The following is a 17,309-nucleotide window of genomic DNA, read 5'->3' on the forward strand; positions in this document are numbered from 1 at the left end:
GAGCTGTGCAGGTAGGGAGCCCAAGGAGGGGGGTAAATGGGGATTGCCAGCATTGAGGTTGGGTTTTCCTGCCTGTGATTCTGCCTGCTGAGGTTTTTTCCCCCTGCCCTTGAGCCCTTGGTTGGCAGCTGGGGCTCTGTGGGGACAAGGTTGTAGTCTCAGGGTTCCTCTGGGCTCCTGCCCGTCCCTCTACCTGTCCCCTCAGCTGCCCAGCCACCTCCTGGCTGGATAAGTGTCCATGTGGGAAGGGAGCAGGAGGATCCCAGTGGATTCAGGGACTTTCAGGGACTGCAGCTTTGCTGCTCCTGGCTCTGCCCATGCTGCTGAGCTCATCCCTGCTGCCACACGTTTCCCTGCCATCCCAGCATCTGCTCTGTGCCCTTGGGAAGGCTGCTCCTTAGCAGGAGGTGTGGGATCAGGACCCCAGACCCTCTGCTCCATGCACCCAGGGGCAGGGGGGCTCTGCCCTCTCCAGCACTGGGCACTGGGCCCCTCCTGGCAGCCCTGGCAGAGATCCCCAGCACCTCTGCAAAGCAGGAGGTGAAGAGGAGCTGGCTCTGAGCTGTCACAACCCCCCCTGCTCATCCCTTTCATCTGCTGGCTTTGCCTTTTGCACAGATGCAGTTCCCAGAGATTATTTTGCTGCAGATTAAGGGTTCACTAAATCCTGGAATGGTTTCCAATGCCCCAGCCCCAGCAAGACCGAGGTGCAGCTGAATCTCCTCTGTAACCTTGCTGGGAGGGAAAGCTGGGAAGAGGCACTTCCCACCCTGTTCTTCCATGGGAGGGAAGGAGGGAGCTGTGATGCTCCCCTGGGGCAGCTGCCAGGCAGGAGCAGTTTTATCCAGGGAAGGAAAGCTGGGGAGAGGCAGGAGGAATTGGAGCTGTTTCAGGAATGGTTTTAGCTCAGGGAGGAATAAGCCCATCCCTCTTAGGGCCACCCGGGGCAGGAGGACTCAGCACCAAGCACACACCGAGGCCACAGGGTGGCACCAGGACAGCAAGTGCTGTCCCACAGCTGCCCTGGAATCTCCTCCACACATTCCCTGTGTCTGCAGAAAGCATGGGATCAGCCAGCCCACACACACCCCCCCTCATGGCCTGGGATTTCCCAAGCCCCATCCAACCCCACAGGATCTCCCCCTTGTGCCCCAAAGCCAGGGCCATGCAGGTTATTCCAGAGGGTTCCATGGGAGAGGAACTGAAGGAGATGGAAAAGGAAATAATGACACAAATGTGGGTTTATATCAGATCTACACACCACAGGAACCGGGAAGCCTTTCCCAGGACTCCAGCTTGATGCCAGAGGTTTTTGGTGGGCAATTCCTGCTGGGAAGAGAGGGTTTGGGAAAGGGGGGGTGGAGCCCCGAGGCTGCGGTGAGGGGCGGGCTCGGGGCTTTAGAAGTGGTCGCTTCGCAGGGGTTGGGGTCTGTCCGAGACACTGAGCTGGAGGTTGAGCTCTGCCGAGCTGAAGGTGGTGGATGGGCTGTGCTGCTCCCTCCCCTCGGACACATCGTACTCCTCATCCCGCTCCTGCCGGAGGTGCCAGAGGATTTCCCGGGACAAGAAGTGGCTCTCGGCTTCGCCTGACTCTGGAAGAGAGGGAAGATAAATCCCAGCCTGATGGTCTGGCCCGAAGCAGGGAACAGAGGGAAGTCTCTGAGAGACGCCCCAAAATATGCAGAATGTCCTCGGAGGTCAAAACACGGATCTCACTTCCTCCTCTGCTCATCCCAGAAGGAAGAAAAGAAACCTCCGAATGCAGGAAGCAGAGAAAAATCCAGGAACTGTGGGTGGGTTCCCAGAAGAGGTTGTGGTGATGGGAACCACCGTGCTGGGTAGGAACACTTCTCAGAGTGTTAAACACAGAGGGTCATTCCAGCAAGAAGCAGCAAGCTGTCCCCTGCCTGGACATTCCCAGGAAGCAGGGATGCCTCATTCCTGCTCCTCTGCCAGCTGGAATGTCACTGAGCACACACCAACACCTCTCCCAGGGCCAGGAGGGCTTTGCTAGCCCCAGACATTTCTCCCAGGAATGTCAGCAGTGAAGGGAGCTGCTCCTTCCCCTGTTAATCCCTGAGGGATGTTCTGCCTGTCCCAGGGGAGACTGCCTCCCTCCGGAACTTCTGAGGACTTCATGGAATGGGTTGGGTTGGAAGGGACCTGAAACCTCATCCAGTTCCAACCCCCTGCATGGGCAGGGACACCTCCCACAGCCCAGGCTGCTCCAAACCCCATCCAACCCCTGCCCTTCAACCCCACCCTTCAACAGGGACCAACTCTGCCAGCATCCTCTTTCCTCCTGTGTTGGGAACGCCCCCTCCTTCCCACCAGGACAGGGACCCCCATGCCCATGGCAGTGCAGATGTCAGCCAAGCACTGCCTGGATCCTGCTGCTCCCCCTTCTTGCCCCTGATTCACAGAACCTCAGACTCATCTGGGTTAGAAAGGAGCTCTGGGATCATCAGCTCCAACCCTTGATCCACTCCCCCCGTGGTTCCCAGCCCATGGCACTCAGTGCCACATCCAGTCTCTTCTTAAAAACCTCCAGGGATGGAGAATCCACCCCCTCCCTGGGAAGCCCATCCCAATCATCCTCTCTGCAAAGAATTTTTTCCTAATATCCAACCTAAACCTCCTAAACCTGCAGGTGGGAAGCACCATTCTGCCTCAATCCATGGCAGGGGCAGCAGGACCAGGGGTGTTCCCTCCTCCCAGGATGCAGGGGCAGAGGCCCCATCTGCATGAGGTGTGGAAGGAGAGGAATATAATGGGCAAAGGGAGGGATTTAGGGCTTGTCAGCCAAAAAAAAAAAAAAAAAAAGGTTTCTGGGGCAGTGGGGTGGTGGGGGGTTAGGTTGGATATTAGGAAAAATTAAAGCCCATGGCCTCTTGTCTTGCTGAGAGTTGCCTGGGAAAAGAGCCCAACCCCCCCTGGCTCCAACCTCCTTTCAGGGAGTTGGAGAGAGTGATGAGGTCTCCCCTGAGCCTCCTCTTCTCCAGCCTCAACACCCCCAGCTCCCTCAGCCCTTCCTCACAGCAATTCTGCTGGATCCCTTCACAGCCTCCTTGCTCTTCTCTGGACCTGCTCCAGCACCTCAATCTCCTTCCTGAGCTGAGGGGCCCAGAACTGCCCCGTGCCGGGCACCTTCCTCCCCTCCTCACTCACCCTCGTAGGCAATCAGCCTGTAGGTGCCCGCACATTCCTTGGAACCCCTCAGGATCTCCTCCAGGCTCCTGTAGAAGAGCTTGGTCTGCTCCAGGCGCTGCTCCCGGCTGAAGGCAGCACCCTCCTCCTGGGACATGGCATAGAGGGACTGCAGGGAGGTGGCAAACTCCACAGCACAGAGCCAGACCTGCAGGGATGGAAGGAAACCTTCACTCCCAAGGGTGCCGAGCCCCTGGTTGCCCCCAGAAGCTGTGGCTGCCCCATCCCTGGCAGTGCTGAAGGTTGGATGGGGCTTGGAGCCCCCTGGGCTGGTGGGAGGTGTCCCTGACCATGGCAGGGGTGGCACTGGGGGGGCTTTAAGGTCCTTTCACACACAAACCAGTCTGGGATTCTGGGATTCTAAAAAGGCATGGGGGCAGGAGGACCAAGAGCCTGACAAAAGGCTTAGGGCAGAGCCCTCAAGACCCCTTAGAAGCTTCATAGCCCTGTACTGGGGGTTCATGGCCCCCTGACAGGGGTTCTGTCCCCAGGGTCCCCCTGCCTTGTGCTGAGCAGGGAAAGAGCAGCTGGGCTGGCAGGGAGGCAGATATGGGTGTGATATGGGTGTGATACGGGTGTGATGTGGGTGTGATGCGGGTGGGATGCAGCTGTGATATGGGTGTGGTATGGGTGTGATGTGGGTGTGATGCGGGTGTGATGCGGGTGTGATGCAGCTGTGATATGGGTGTGTTATGGGTGTGTTTTGGGTGTGTTGTGGGTGTGATGCGGGTGGGATGCAGCTGTGATATGGGTGTGGTATGGGTGTGATGTGGGTGTGATGCGGGTGTGATGCGGGTGTGATGCAGCTGTGATATGGGTGTGATATGGGTGTGATACGGGTGTGATGTGGGTGTGATGCGGGTGGGATGCAGCTGTGATATGGGTGTGGTATGGGTGTGATGTGGGTGTGATGCGGGTGTGATGCGGGTGTGATGCAGCTGTGATATGGGTGTGATATGGGTGTGATGCAGCTGTGATATGGGTGTCGTATGGGTGTGATATGGGTGTGGTGTGGGTGTGGTGTGGGTGTGATGTGGCTGTGCCTCAAGAAGCCCTCTCCCAGAGCTCCCATTGGCTACATCAGCACAGGGAGGGATGTTCCCCATGGAGTTTGGTCCTCTGTGGAGATGCCCCTTGGGTTCTGCTCTCACCTTCTCCTTGGCTTTTAGAGGTGGGAGTCTGATGGAGAGAGCAGGAGACTGGAGGATAAATGCAGAGCTAGGAGGAGGCTGCTCAAACAAATGAGCTTTGTTTACAAAGCTGTAAAAATTCCAAGGTGGAGCAGGGTTACCAGGAAGCCTTATACTGGGCAAACTGGAAAGTTTCATCAAGTCTGTTAGGAGGAAGAAAGATGAGACCCCTGGGTAGATGCAGAGCAGGAGGAAGAGAGGGAGGGAGGGCAGTGCCAAGGACAGGAGCTGGGCTGGCTGCCATGCAGGTGGCCAGCAGTGGCCAGGAGCAAACTGGGGGACAGATTGTAGGGACAAGGCACAGGGGGTCAGGACAGGTCCAGGCTGCAGAGTTGCAGGGGCTGGGTGGGTGCTGAGTGGCTCAGGAGGGGACTGGCAGATGAAACACAGCATCCTAACAGCAACAGCCCCACTCTGACCACAGGAACAGAGCCAGGAAAGTGCCTCTGGGTTTTTAAAAGCAGCAGCTCAGGGGTGCTGAGACGCAGGTGGGGGTGGGAAGCATCATTCTACCCCAATCCATGGCAGGAGCAGCAGGACCAGGGTGTTCCCTCCTCCCAGAGTGCAGGGACCCATCTGTTGGAGATGGGGAAGGAGAGGAATGTCATGGGAGCTGGGAGGGATTTAGGGCTTGTCAGCCAATAAAAAAAACCAACCAAACAAAAAAGAGGTGTCTGGGGGAGTGGGGTGGTGGGGGGCTCAAATTGTAGGGGTCACAGGGGCATTTTCAAGCACCTCTTGACAAGGAAGGGGAATATTCACCCATCCCATGGGAAGTGGTACTATGGAGCCCACATCTGCTGTTTTTTTCTGCTGGGTTTTCTGCTCTTTTCCAGACTCAAACCAACCCCAGGAGGGGTGAAGGGAGCCCAGCATCCCTGTAAGAGCTGAGCCTGGGGGGAGGCAGCCAGGAGGAAGGGGTGCGGGAGGTTGGCATGGACAGGACCTCCCCAGCTCATGAGAAATTCCTGCAAGCTGGGAGCACCTGATAGGAGTGGGGACACTGTCCTGGCCTTATGGAAAGGGTCTGAGGTCAGGAAGACCTCTGGGCTGACACATGACAGTCACTGCCCCCCTGGTGCCTTGTACCTTGTCTTCATCCCTGATGGTGTACAGACTGTGCCTGTAGACCCTTTTTTTGATTCCAGCTCTGGTCAGGGTGATTTCGGGGAGGTCTGTCAGGTACTGGATATTGCTGTCAGCTTTCTCCAGGTCATCATAGACCTCACAGCTCAGAGGGACCAAGATGTGAAGCTTCCAGGTCTCCTTGTAGGTCAGCACGTTGGGGTTGGCTCTGCTGAATTCCTCCAGAGACTTTTTCACTCCTGGGGAAAGGGAGCATCAGGCAGAGGTGCCTGGAGTGAGTTCAAGCTGCTCCCACCTTGCTCCCCGTGTCCCTGCTAACACTGTAAAAGTGGGAGGGTGGTTATTGGGAGCTGGTTCTATTTGTGGGAATGATAATGCAGGGAAACAGCTACGTACGTGGCAGGACTATTTTTAGGTACCCAACATAATAGGACCAGGCCAGACCATGAGCAACGTTCTGCTGGGACCTCTCAGCCAGCTCAGACACCTCCACAGCTGAGGGCTTCTGTGGAGAGAAGGGAAGAGAGGAGCAGGGATGGGAGCAGCCCCTGGGCTCTCCTGCAGCACCCTGCAAAGAGATCTAGAGAGGGAGCAACACTGCTGCCTGCTCCCACCAACCCCTCGGGCAGGGGGGGCAACAGCCCCCAGGGGCCATCCCTGCAGATGAGGACACTGGTGTGTTTCTGGCTGCATCCTTTCCTGGGATCCTGTGTCCCATTGTGACCTCTGCACCTTCCCAGTGCTTCCAGTGTGCAGGAGGAGACATCCCATCCCCTGATGCTGGGATGGCCAGGGCACAAACAACCCCCGCCAGCTCTCTGTGTTCATTTGGATGTTGAATCCCCCCAGGCAGCTGATGTCTGCCCTCCCCAAAAGTGTCTTTTTGTAGCCTGGGTGACTCTTCTCCTGTCCCATCTCTGCTGAGGTCAAGCAGAGTCCTCCCAAAGCTTCAGAGGTCCCTGCAGCTTGGGTCTGCACCCAAGGGTGCCTGGAAATGAACTCTTTGGGGTCCCCTTCCCCCCAGGGCATCACCTTGATGGGCAGATTTAAAAATACCCCTTTGTGTGTGTGTGTGTGTGTGTGTGTGTGTGTGTGTGTGTCAGCAGGGCTGCTGCCAGCACTGGGGGGTGGTTGTGCTCATGAAGGGGCAGCCTGGCAGCACCAGCCCAAGGAGCTCAGCTCCACGGGGCTCAGCTCCTGCTGCAGGGACCCCAGGTGTCCCCAGGCCCTCTTGGGGTGGTCACATTCCCAGGGGTGCCCCTGCCAGGCTGGGGGTGGTGGTCGGTGCCTTACGTCGAGCCCCAGGGCGAGGCTGAGGAGGTGGCAGAGGCTGGCCAGGCCCAGGTGGAGGCTGAGGGGTTGTCCATCCCCATCCAGCAGAGCCACGTAGGCTGAGCCACAGCTGAGCAGCACGAGGCCGTGCCAGGGCAGGGGGAAGCAGGCACTCAGGACCCTCTGGAAGCTGCCGTGGTACCTGGATGGGAGAGGGAGACAGGAGACAAACTGGTGGCTGCCCAGTGCCCCCATCCCCACCTGCAGCTCCACAGGATGCTCCCAATCCCCCCCTTCCCAGTGCTGCTGAGCTGTGGGACCCTCCCCGGGCACTGTGGGGGAGAGCTTGGGCCTCTTGCAGCACCCATGGGTCTTGGGAGGTGGTGAGGGGGGGCAGTGGGTGCAATGTTGTCCAAGAGAGCTAAGGGAGATCAGCTCCAACATCCCTGTGTGCTCCTGGGCTGAGATCTGCTCCTCAGTGCAAGGGAATTCCAGGGAGCTGCCATGGAGAGGTCCATGGACACAGCAGGGAGGGGGAAGGCAGGAGAAGGGAGAGGAGGAGGAGGTGGAGGAGCTGAGAAGGACTCCAGGATGGTGGTGAGCAGCGTGTGCTGCCAGGTCACGGCGAGGGACACCCGTGGGGACAGAATCGAAGAGCAGATCCCCCCCAGCACCCAGGGGCTGCCACGCTTTTGTCCCCAGGGTGGGTCCCCAGGCTGTCTGACCTGGAGTGGATGTGGAAGATCTCCTCAGCCAGGTGACAGATGGCCTTGAGCAGCACCCCGACGTGCAGGGTGACAAAGTGGGAGAGGAGGGTGCGGGCAGTGGGCAGCGGGGACAGCCCGGCGAGGCACAGGGCTGTGACACACAGCGACAGCAGGAGGTACACGGTACATCGTGCCCGTCCTCCCCGGGCCCGGGGGATCAGGGGGGTGCTGGGGTGACGCGGGCACTGCCCTTCCCGGGACATCTAGGGAGGGCAGAGGGGGGAGGTCAGCACCATCCGTGTCCCCAGGGCCCGGGGAGGGGACGGGAGGAGGGGACACGCAGACACCCGGCCCTCGCCGAGCACCCAAAAGCAGGCGAGAGGAGCATCCCCTGCACCCAACCCCTCGGGGCTGCCCCCTCTGCCCACATGGGACCATCCCCCTCCCAAACCCCCCTCCCAAACCCACCCCTCTCCCGAGCCCCTTTCCCAAACCCACCACTCTTCCCAAACCGCCATCCCAAACCCATCCCCCTCCCAAACCCCTCTCCCAAGCCCCTTTCCCAAACCGACCCCTCTCCCAAACCCACCTCCCCAACCTCCCTCTCAAACCCATCCCTCTCCCAAGCCATTCTCCCAAGCCCCTCTCCCAAACCCCCCTCCCAAACCTCCCTTTCAAACCCATCCCTCTCCCAAACCCCCCTCCCAAGCCCCCCTCCGAAATCCCCCTCCCAAGCCCCTCTCCCAAACCCATCCCACAGCCACGGGTTCCTCTCTCCTCCTGCACTCACCGGAGCAGGTACCAGCCTGGGCTGCTTGGACAAGGGGTTCTGTACTCCAGCCCGGGCAGACACAGCTTTTTTGGGGGGATGCTGGTGCAGAGGGACCCCCCAAGCCCCTGCCCTATGCGGGGTGCTGCGGGTGGGGCTGCACAAGTAGCCAGCAAGGAGGAAAATGAAACTGAAAGGAGCTGGGGCAGCTGCAGGCAGAGGGCAGAAAGCTCCAGAGCTGGGAAGCACTGGGGGGATGTGGGAGGTTCCCATCTCCGTGGCCTTACACTTCTGGAAAGCCCCAAGGGATGTGCCAGGTCGTGGTGGGGTGGAACTCGGTGGAAGGGAGGAAGGAGAGCAGGATTTATTGAGATTGAATTGCTTAATCAGTGCAGGAGGTTTCTGGGGACAAAACAGGAGGTTTGTGACTCACAGCACCCTGGGTCCCCCCACCCACACAGCTCCAGGAGATGTTGGGATGGTGGGGGCACAGCAGGGACTTTTGCTGTCCTGGTCCTGGTGACCATAAACCCAGAGCAGCTGAAGTACTCCAGGCCTTCTTTGACTCAGTTGTTCTTGCTGGGCTTTGCTCTCAGGCTTCCCAGATCTTAGCAGCAGAGAGGGATGACCCATCCTGGAGGAAGAGGGATTTAGGATGCACCTGAGCCAGCTGAAGATGCAGAGATCCCTGGGATGGGCTGGGATGCACTCAGGGTTGCTGAGGGAGAGGCTGATGCCATGGCAAGGCTCCTCTCTCATCTTTTTGGGGCTAGGGCATGACACCAAAGCTCTTTTAGACCCTCACTCCAATGCCCAGAGAAGCCCCAAGTGCCCAGGGGGTTCTTTCTGAGCAAAACTGGGAGCAAACAATGCAGAGCCTGCTGACAGCTCAGCACTGCCTGGATTTCTGCCCCAAAACCTCCTCTTGTTTCTCTTTCCTGTGGTTAACCATTCCACCATTGTTCAGCATCCCTTGGTAGGGATTTTTTTGGCTGGTTGGTTGGTTTTTTGGGGTTTTTTTTTTTTAGAAATGCTTTGAAGTGAGATGCGGAAGAATCCCCCTCTGAGACCAAAAAGCTTTTTTGCTGCCAGCCTGGGCAGCTCAGCCCAGGCTCAGGAAGCTTCTGTGCTGGCATTGCCCTGGTTCCTGCTTCTGGGGATGCCTCTGACCCAGTCTGCACCTCAGCTCACTCTCCTCTTGGTTAAGGACTCTCCAGGCTGTAACAGAAGGAAAAATCCACATGGAATTATGGTTTTGGGTGGTACTGCTGGGCATGGCACCTCAGGGCCAGGAGCAGCCTCTGCTGCACCAGCTTGATGATCTTTTGAGGTCCCTTCCAACCCCTGACATCCCTGTGGTTCTTCTGCCCACAGCTCAGCTGCTCCTGGAGGAAAAACCAAGGAGCAAGAGGAGAAAGTGGCTTCTGGGCCTGGTTTTAGAAGACAGAGGTTTTAGCAGCCATGGGGGCACCTTGTGCTCCTCAGCTCAGAAAGAGCTGCAGGTCCATTGCTGTTTGCCAAGGGAGTTTCCTTCTCCCCAACCCTTCCCTTCACTTTCTCTGCTGCTCCAGTTTCGTTTTTCTGGGAATTTTTCTTTTTTTTTTTTCTGTTGGAACTCAGCCACTTGTGTGCCCAGCCCTGGTAAAGTGTGGGTGTGGGTGTTTCTTTTTCCAGCTGTGTTTTATCACCTTTAGAGCTCCCTTTTTTGCACCTCCTAACAAAGCCCTCAGTGCTTCCCAAAGCCTAGCAAAATCAGAATTACCCAGTGAGGCTGGGAAGTTTGGATTCTTTTGACCTTCTGTGCCCGAGCATGTTTAGGGTTTTATTTTTTTCCCCCCTCACAGAGCTCTGCAACCTGACCCTGTTGAGCAGAGCCAGACAAAAGAGGATGGGGAAGGAAAAGCACATCCTCCCTCCTCCTTGGAAGGAGTTATCCGAGGGTAAGGCAGGGCTGACTCCTCCAGGGATGCTCTGTAGTGCTGGTGGTGGTGCTGGCACCCCAGGTCTGCAGCTCTCACCCCAAAAGACAGAAAGGTGGAGGTGGAAGATGTAAAATGGTGTTGCAGGGTGCTGGGAGAGGGGCCAGGGGCAGCTGGGGGGGACACAGCCTCTGCCTGACACTTCCTCTGCTGCTGGGGGTGGGGAACAGCTCCCAGTTTTCCAAGCAGACCTGGCCCAAAACATCTCCTGTGGTGCTGGTGGCCAGGACTCGTCCTTTTGGAGAACTGGACCAGGAGATGATCTGCTGGGGGACAGAGGAAAGTGTGGATGGGTCAGTGCTAGGATTGGGGCAGGAGGAGACTGAGGAAGGGGAGGGGACACCTCCAAAAGTCCCAGGTGTCAGGGGTTAACAATTAAACTGAATTGAACAATCCAATTAAACTGAATTAAACAGTTGAACTGAGGGCTGGCAATTAAACTGAATTCCAGGTGTTCTCTATGAATCCCCTTCCCCTCCCTGATAAAGGAAGGAGAGAGAATAAGAGAGAGAGATGATGGGTTGGGAACTGAACTACAGAGCTTTAATGAAACAGGAATGATAAATAGGAAACATTACTAAATCTATACAAATATTCAGGAAAATTGATCCCAGGTTCCTCCCCCCTCTCCCCCAATCACTCTCACGTCACCACCGAGGCTGCAGGGCAGCCCTGGGAAAGTCCAGGCTGGAATCCTGGGGTCAGCAGCAGTTGGGAGCTGGAGGCAGGAACACACAGATTCAGGCTGGGGTGGATCAGGAGCACAGGCAGAGGAAGGGATGGAATCCTCCCAGGATGCTGAAGCAAAGAGGGAGAGGGGAAGAAGGGGAATCAGGAAGGGGTTTGAGCCTGGTGATCCCTCAAATGTATCCTGAGTATGAGGTGTATGGGATGGAATCCTCTGCTTGGTCAATTCTGGTCATTTCTCTTGTCTGTTCCTCCCTAAGGGAGGGTTTCAGGTGTGACCTCTTGACTCCTTTTCTCCTTCTGGAGGGCAAAATGTTCCTCAGAGCTGAGCAGTGTCCCTGGTTCTGCAGCCCAGGCTCCAGCAGTAACTCTAACCATGGAGTGGGCTCAGTCCCAGCAGCAGCCACTGCCTGAGAACCTTGCTGTTCATTTCAGCAGTGCAGCTCCTGACAAGAGACTGAGCTGAAAGCAAAAGCACAAGGCAGAAAATCCCCTTGATCCTGCCCAAACCAGGACAAGAGGTGAGGTGGAAGGGAAGTAAATGTGATGCCAGGGTAACCTGGAGGCCCCAAATATCATTGTTCCCCATTTGTCCCCCTCCCCCCTGAGGGAGCAGGGGAATCAGTACCACAGCACCAGCCATCCAGGAGCCCTTTCTGTGGGGTCCCAACCCGGCTTAGGGGCTCTAAAAATGCTCTGGTCAGTCTTGGCCCAGAGTATGTGTCCCAGATCCTCTGGGATCAGAAAGGTGGGATCAGGAAATCCTAAGCTGAGAAAGGCAGCAGGGAGATTTAGGGATTAAAGGTTGGGTCTGATGATCTGAGAGGTCCTCTCCAACCTTCTGGGATTCTGTGGGACAAGCAGAAAGGTGCAGGCAGGACCACAAAGGGGAAACCCAAACCCCACAGAGCTCAGCAGGGAGGGAAAGAAAAGGGGAAGAGCACCCAGAGGCCATGGAAACCCCAGTGGGATGGAGGCAAAGCCAGGAGGGGAAGGCTGGCTCTGCCCCCGTGTTTGTGGTTCTTTGTGCCTCATTTTCTTGCATCTTGTGGCATTTTTAGACAGGTCCAAGCTCCATAAAAAAGGTTTCTTCTCTTGCCACATGGAAGATCTCCCTGTAATTGTTGGGAGGAATCCCTTCTGGATCAGACTGGGAGTGTTCAGTGCCCTGCAGCCCACAGCAAGTGACCATCCCTCCAGGTCCTGCTGGGATTTGCCTTTCAGCAAGTTCCAGAGTTGGGAAGAGCAAGGAGGAAAATGACTTCCAGAGAAGCTCACATCCACCTGGTGAGATAAACCCACTGCTTTCCTACCTCTTGATTTCCAAATCTGTTTATTCCCTGGGCAGAGCTTCCCAGTGCTTCCCTCCACAGATTTCTCAAAGCTTGACAGGGAACAAGCAGCAAGCCAGAGCGTTTCCATTGCTACTGGGAGCCAAAAATAATTTTGCAAATTGGGGACAAAATCCAACACTTTTATTTTTTTTTTGTGAGAATACTGGAAAGAGATGAATTTAATCTTGGCTGACACGCAGACCTCTGAGGAGTGAAGTCCTTGGAGGCTGTGACTTGCAGGTGGGTTGAAAACCACCCCAGAAACATGAGATTGTTCCCTGAGAGATGCCTGAGGAGGGGCAGAAATTCCTGTCCTGGCAACGGTGCTGGAAGCTAAACTGAGCTGCAGCAGCTGGTTCTAGAACAAGAAATACCTTAAATCATGCATGGTTTGTCACTGAACTCATGCCAGGAACTTTTTACCTTGCAACTGATCATTTGTTAGTGAAGGGGAGAAGTGATCAAACTGACCTGATGGGTTCTGGGCTCTTGGTGTTCTCATCACTGAGGAAATAGCTCAGTTCAGACCTGGTGAAGCTTTCACTTGTCCTACTTGGAAAATCTTGTCCCCCAGGAAAGCCCCCCTGGCCCTGTGTGGTGTCAGCAGGAGCAGGGCAGGGATGGTCCCTGTGCTGGGCACTGCTGAGGCTGCAGCTCCAATCCTGGGCTCAGTTCTGGGCCCCTGAGGAGCAGAAGGAGCTTGAGGAGCTGGAGAGTGTCCAGAGAAGGGAATGGAGCTGGGGAAGGGTCTGGAGAGCAAGGAGAAGGTCTGGAGAAGTTGTGAGGAGCAGCTGAGGGCCCTGGGGGTGTTGATCCTGGAGCAGAGGAGGCTGAGGGGAGACCCTGTGGCTCTCTGCAACCCCCTGAGAGGAGGTTGGAGCCAGGGGGGGTCGGGCTCTGCTCCCCAGGAACAAGGGATGGGACAAGAGGAACTTTTGGCACAAGTCAAGTTGTGCCAGGGGAGGTTTAGGTTGGAGCTGGGGAACAATTTCTCCCTAGGAAGGGTCTCAGGGCCTGGCCCAGGGGGATTCCCCATCCCTGGGGGGGTTTCCAAGTCCTGGAGATGTGGAGCTGAGGGACGTGGGGTAGAAGTGACCCTGGCAGTGCTGGGATGGGCTGGATGGAACCTGGGGGTGTTGATCCTGGAGCAGAGGAAGCTGAGGGGAAAAGACTTCCTGGAAAGTCCTGAGGCTTCCAGCCCTGATTAGAAACACTCTTGGCATTTTTCTTCACCCAGTACCAGGGCTGCCAACTTGGAAGGGTGCAGAGAGCACGGGGCAGCACCACTAACCTCATCCCGAGAGGCAACCATCCAGCTGCAATTCCTGGCCCAGAGCTGGGAAGAGAAGCAGGAGCAAGAGGAATGAAGGGGCTGCCCAGGGAGGGGGTGGATTCTCCATCCCTGGAGGTTTTTAAGAAGAGCCTGGATGTGGCACTGAGTGCCATGGGCTGGGAACCACGGGGGGAGTGGATCAAGGGTTGGAGCTGATGATCCCAGAGCTCCTTTCCAACCTGGATCAGGCTGTGGTTCTTTAATCCAATTTCATGTAAAACCTCCCCTGGAGGGGTTTGTGTGCGTGCAGGCAGTTTGGTTGTTAGGCTGCAGGGACACAGCAGCACACCAAGTCCCAGGCTGTGTCCCCTCCCCAGCCCAGCTCCTGGTTTTCTGGTGGCTCAGGCCAAGGACAGGTCAATCCTTTCCCTTCTGACCCCACGGAGCCTTCGCCCCTTCCTGCACTCAACCTTCTGCTTGGTGGGGCCACCAGGATGATCCCCTGGCTTCTTTGGGATCCCAGCTGCTCAGTTATCCAAGGAAAAACACGGGTTTGTCCCACTCGGTGCTCTCCATGGGGACACTGGATCCATTTTCCTGCTGCTCCCAGAGCTCTGGGTGCTGCTGGAGAACCTTCAGCTCCCTCCACCACGCCACTGGCTCCCTCACCTCGAGTTCCTCGCTCAGTGCTGTGGTTATAGGGTGCTCAGCTTCCCTTTTGGGGTGCTCAGTAATATTATTTTTAATTTATTTTTTAAACTGGTTGGAAACAAGTGCTGAGGCACTAGCAGGCTGCCCCATTCTTACCTCTGCTGTCAAGAGTGCTCCCAAAGAACGTTTCTCAATATGGTGACAGGCGCTTTGTCAATAAACATACATACAAATATGGATTTAAACATTTATTTTATTTTAAATTTAAACATAAAAGCCTCTCAGGCCGCTCAAACCTTTACACAGCCACCCCAGCTGCTGCCTCCCGCCCGCCCCTCAGACACCCCCGGTACCTCAGGGGGGACCTCGGGGTTCTCTGCCTCCCCGGGAGACCTCACAACCCCCAGCCCACCCCCGAGAAGGTGCCTCAGCCCCTCTGCCCTCTTCTCCTGCCCGCCGCAGCCGGGATGGGGACAGGGGGCAGGGAAGGTCCCGATGCCCCCATTGCCTCAGGGCTCCCCTTCCCCTTCCCCCTCCCTCCTCCGCCATCGCCTCAGCGGCCCCAGCGCGGCGGCGCGGCCGGGACTTCTTCCCGCTCCGACTTCTCGCGAGAACTCCGGCATCTCGCGTGATCCTTTGGCCACCGCACGCTCCACCGGCGTATCCTTCCGCTCTCTCCCCCTCCCCCTTCTGGAGAGTTCTGCACGGCTGCCGGCAGGGAAAATAGTCCCCACCCATCCCCTCCTCCCCCCTCAACCCTCCGCCGCTCCTCTCTCAGCGCCTCCCTCCCGCCTTCCCCTCCCCGCTCCCCACCCGCCCTCCCTCCTCCGCCGCCGCCATTCCCCACACACCCTCCCTCTCCTCTCTCCCGACCGGCTCCGGGTGAGGGGATAGCTCGGAGCGGCGGCGGCGCGGGCGGAGTGATACGCGGAAGGGCGGCGAGGAGGCGCCAGCGCATAAAGCGCTCGGCGGAGGGATGCGGTAGCGCTGCGGCAGCCGCTCCAGCTCCAGCCCCGCCGCGCCAGGGGAGCAGCGCCCGGACGGCTGCCCCCCCGCTTCCCTTTCACCCTCCGGGGGGGCCGCTCCACCGCCTGCCCTCCCCCTTTTTTTTTTTTTTTTTTTTTTAAAAATTCCCCTCCTTCTTTTCCCCTCCCCCCTCCGCGCTCCTCCTTCCTTTCCCCCCCCCTTTCATTCCCCCCCTCCCCTTTCCCCCCCTCCCCTCACCCCCCCTTCCCCTCGCAAAATAGTCCCCGCGGGCTGCCCCCTCCCCGCCCGCCCCTCCTCGCCGCTCCGCGCACACAATGGCGCTGAAGAGAATCCACAAGGTAAGGGGGAGGGGGGGCGAGGGGGGGGGGTGAGGGGGGGGACGGACCTGCCGACGAACCGGACCCCACGCACCGAACCTTACATAACCCACCCGGGCCCACGGCGCCCGAGCCCGGCGGGAGAAAGGTGGTGGGGAAGGGGAAGGGGATGGGGGGGGGGAGGGTGTTAGGCCGGGCCTGGCCGTGGGGCTTGGGGGTCTCCTCAGGGGGAGCGAGGCGGGGGGGTCCCGGTGTCTCTCGGTGCTATGAGGGGCGGCCCGGGCGCTTTGTTTGCTTCCCCCCCCCATCCTTTTTTTCCCCTCAGCGGGGGGGTTTCTCCTCAGGGGTTTAGGAGGGGGGGGGTCTCGGTGTCTCCGGGGCCTTCCCCCGGCAACGTGGCCCCGGAGGCCCAGGCCTGGGACCACGAGAGGGCGCCGGCGGTGGGCAGGGCCGGGGCCCGGGGGGCGGCAGCTGCTGCCCGGGGAGGGGAGGAGGTGATGGGGAGGGGGGGTGAGGGTTGGAGGGGAGGGGGTGTTGGGCGCTTGTGTAGTAAGTGTAGTAAAAGTGTGGCGTTGGAAGGGGGGGAAGAAGCGTGGCTTGGAGGAAGGGGATGCGGCCGACAAACCTGAGTCATCGGGAGGGTGAGCCAGGGGCCTGCTGCTCCTGCTCGGCCTCCACAGCCCCAGGCAGGCCCTGGGGAAGCCGGGATGCTCCCTCAGGCCCATCGCTCTGCTGGGTTATCGGAGGGGATTCTACCAGGAAATAAAGAGGAAAAATAAAATAATAATTATCGCAGTCTGCTTCTATGACTGGGGTGAGGCAGGCCGGGGTTTGAGATCCTCTTCCCTGGGGCTGTCAGTTTGGACCCTCCCTGCAAGGTTCGGCTGGAGGAGCCAGGCTCTCCCCCGGTGTTTCTGTGCTGGGTAAATCGGATTTCTGCCTAGAACCAGGGGTGAGCCCGCTGCCTCCTGTCTCAGAGCAGCTTGCTGGCTCTGTTACCTGCCCCCTGGCAGAGTTGGATCCCGTGTTAACATCTTTGCTTTGGTTGTAGGTTATCTTGAAGTTTTTGTGAAGCCCCCTGTGTCATACTGAGCAAATTAAAGCTAAGATGGAGAAGAAAATGGAAGAGAGCTTGAAGGCTTAACGTGTGCTCTTGGAATAGGTAGAGCTGGAAAAGGGAAGGATTTATTTTATTTTTTTTTTCAGTGTAATTGTAGATGATTGAATTTTCCAGCTCAGTTGTACGGGGATGGGTTACACGAGGAAGTTGTGCTCCAGCTGAGCTTTGCTTCTCTGCAACATTCTGTCCCCTCCATTGCCCGTACTCGATACAACGGGACGGCTGTTGGCTCGCAGGGCTTGAGGGAGAGCTCCTCCTCCTCCGGAGCGGGTCGAACCGGACCTGGGAGACCCGGCAGTGAGTGCTGGGGGACACACAGGTAGCACAGGGCTCCTGCAGGCAGAGTGTGTGTTCTCTCAGCTCCTTTGTTGTAGTTTCAGGTGTGCTGAGGGCTTCTCTGGGGTTTTTGACACAGGAGCTGAACGTGATGAGTGCTCATGGACTTGTTTCAATTTTTTTTAAGTTTTTTTTTAATGCTGCTCTTTAAAGATGGAGTCCTGAGGGGTGGCAGGGACTGTGTGAGGTTTGGAGAGTCCTTAAAGCCTCGGGAAGGAGCCAGAGCATCCCCAAAGCAGTGGTGGGTGTTGAGCTCTGCAAAGTAGCAAGTGTTCAGTGGTGGCTTTTGAGGAGAGGGGAAGGTGATAGGGCTGTAGGTGACATTGCCAAGAGAAGCAAAGTATGAGCAGGGAAATAAAACTGCTTATTCCAGCAGTCTGGATGCTGGGAAATT

At 57.5% G+C, this 17,309-nt stretch overlaps 2 protein-coding genes across 3 annotated transcripts in view; one reads left to right on the top strand and one right to left on the bottom strand.

Moving 5' to 3' along the window:
- Positions 1 to 1,230: 1,230 nt before the first annotated feature.
- TMEM173 (transmembrane protein 173) lies at positions 1,231 to 8,464 on the bottom strand. The gene is made up of 7 exons (XM_008500759.2): positions 8,253 to 8,464; positions 7,481 to 7,725; positions 6,777 to 6,957; positions 5,880 to 5,988; positions 5,487 to 5,722; positions 3,169 to 3,355; positions 1,231 to 1,592 (listed from the first exon to the last, which is right to left on the bottom strand). Exons 2-7 carry the CDS (start codon positions 7,723 to 7,725, stop codon positions 1,399 to 1,401), a joined length of 1,152 nt encoding a protein of 383 aa, XP_008498981.2. The 5' UTR covers positions 8,253 to 8,464; the 3' UTR covers positions 1,231 to 1,398.
- Positions 8,465 to 15,127: 6,663 nt separating this feature from the next.
- The window catches only part of UBE2D2 (ubiquitin conjugating enzyme E2 D2), a 28,834-nt gene continuing 26,652 nt past the window's right edge, over positions 15,128 to 17,309 (top strand). The window contains exon 1 of one of the 2 annotated variants that reach the window (XM_030458833.1): positions 15,128 to 15,480. In XM_030458833.1, coding sequence (XP_030314693.1) covers positions 15,457 to 15,480 — 24 coding nt within the window. In that variant the 5' untranslated portion in view covers positions 15,128 to 15,456. Of the gene's footprint in view, positions 15,481 to 15,529; positions 15,608 to 17,309 lie in introns of those variants that run through there. The other variant, XM_030458834.1, reaches the window with a different exon arrangement.

The sequence above is a fragment of the Calypte anna genome, chromosome 13 (genome assembly GCF_003957555.1).
Source record: "Calypte anna isolate BGI_N300 chromosome 13, bCalAnn1_v1.p, whole genome shotgun sequence".
NCBI classification, from domain to species: domain Eukaryota; kingdom Metazoa; phylum Chordata; class Aves; order Apodiformes; family Trochilidae; genus Calypte; species Calypte anna.

Excerpts from the sequence above, each read along its gene's own strand:
- TMEM173 (XM_008500759.2), bottom strand. The coding sequence starts at position 7,725 with ATGTCCCGGGAAGGGCAGTGCCCGCGTCACCCCAGCACCCCCCTGATC. Across the intron at positions 5,989-6,776 it reads GCCTCGCCCTGGGGCTCGAC|AAGCCCTCAGCTGTGGAGGT; the intron begins GTAAGGCACCGA and ends TTCTCTCCACAG. Across the intron at positions 5,723-5,879 it reads CCTAAAAATAGTCCTGCCAC|GAGTGAAAAAGTCTCTGGAG; the intron begins GTACGTAGCTGT and ends CCCTTTCCCCAG.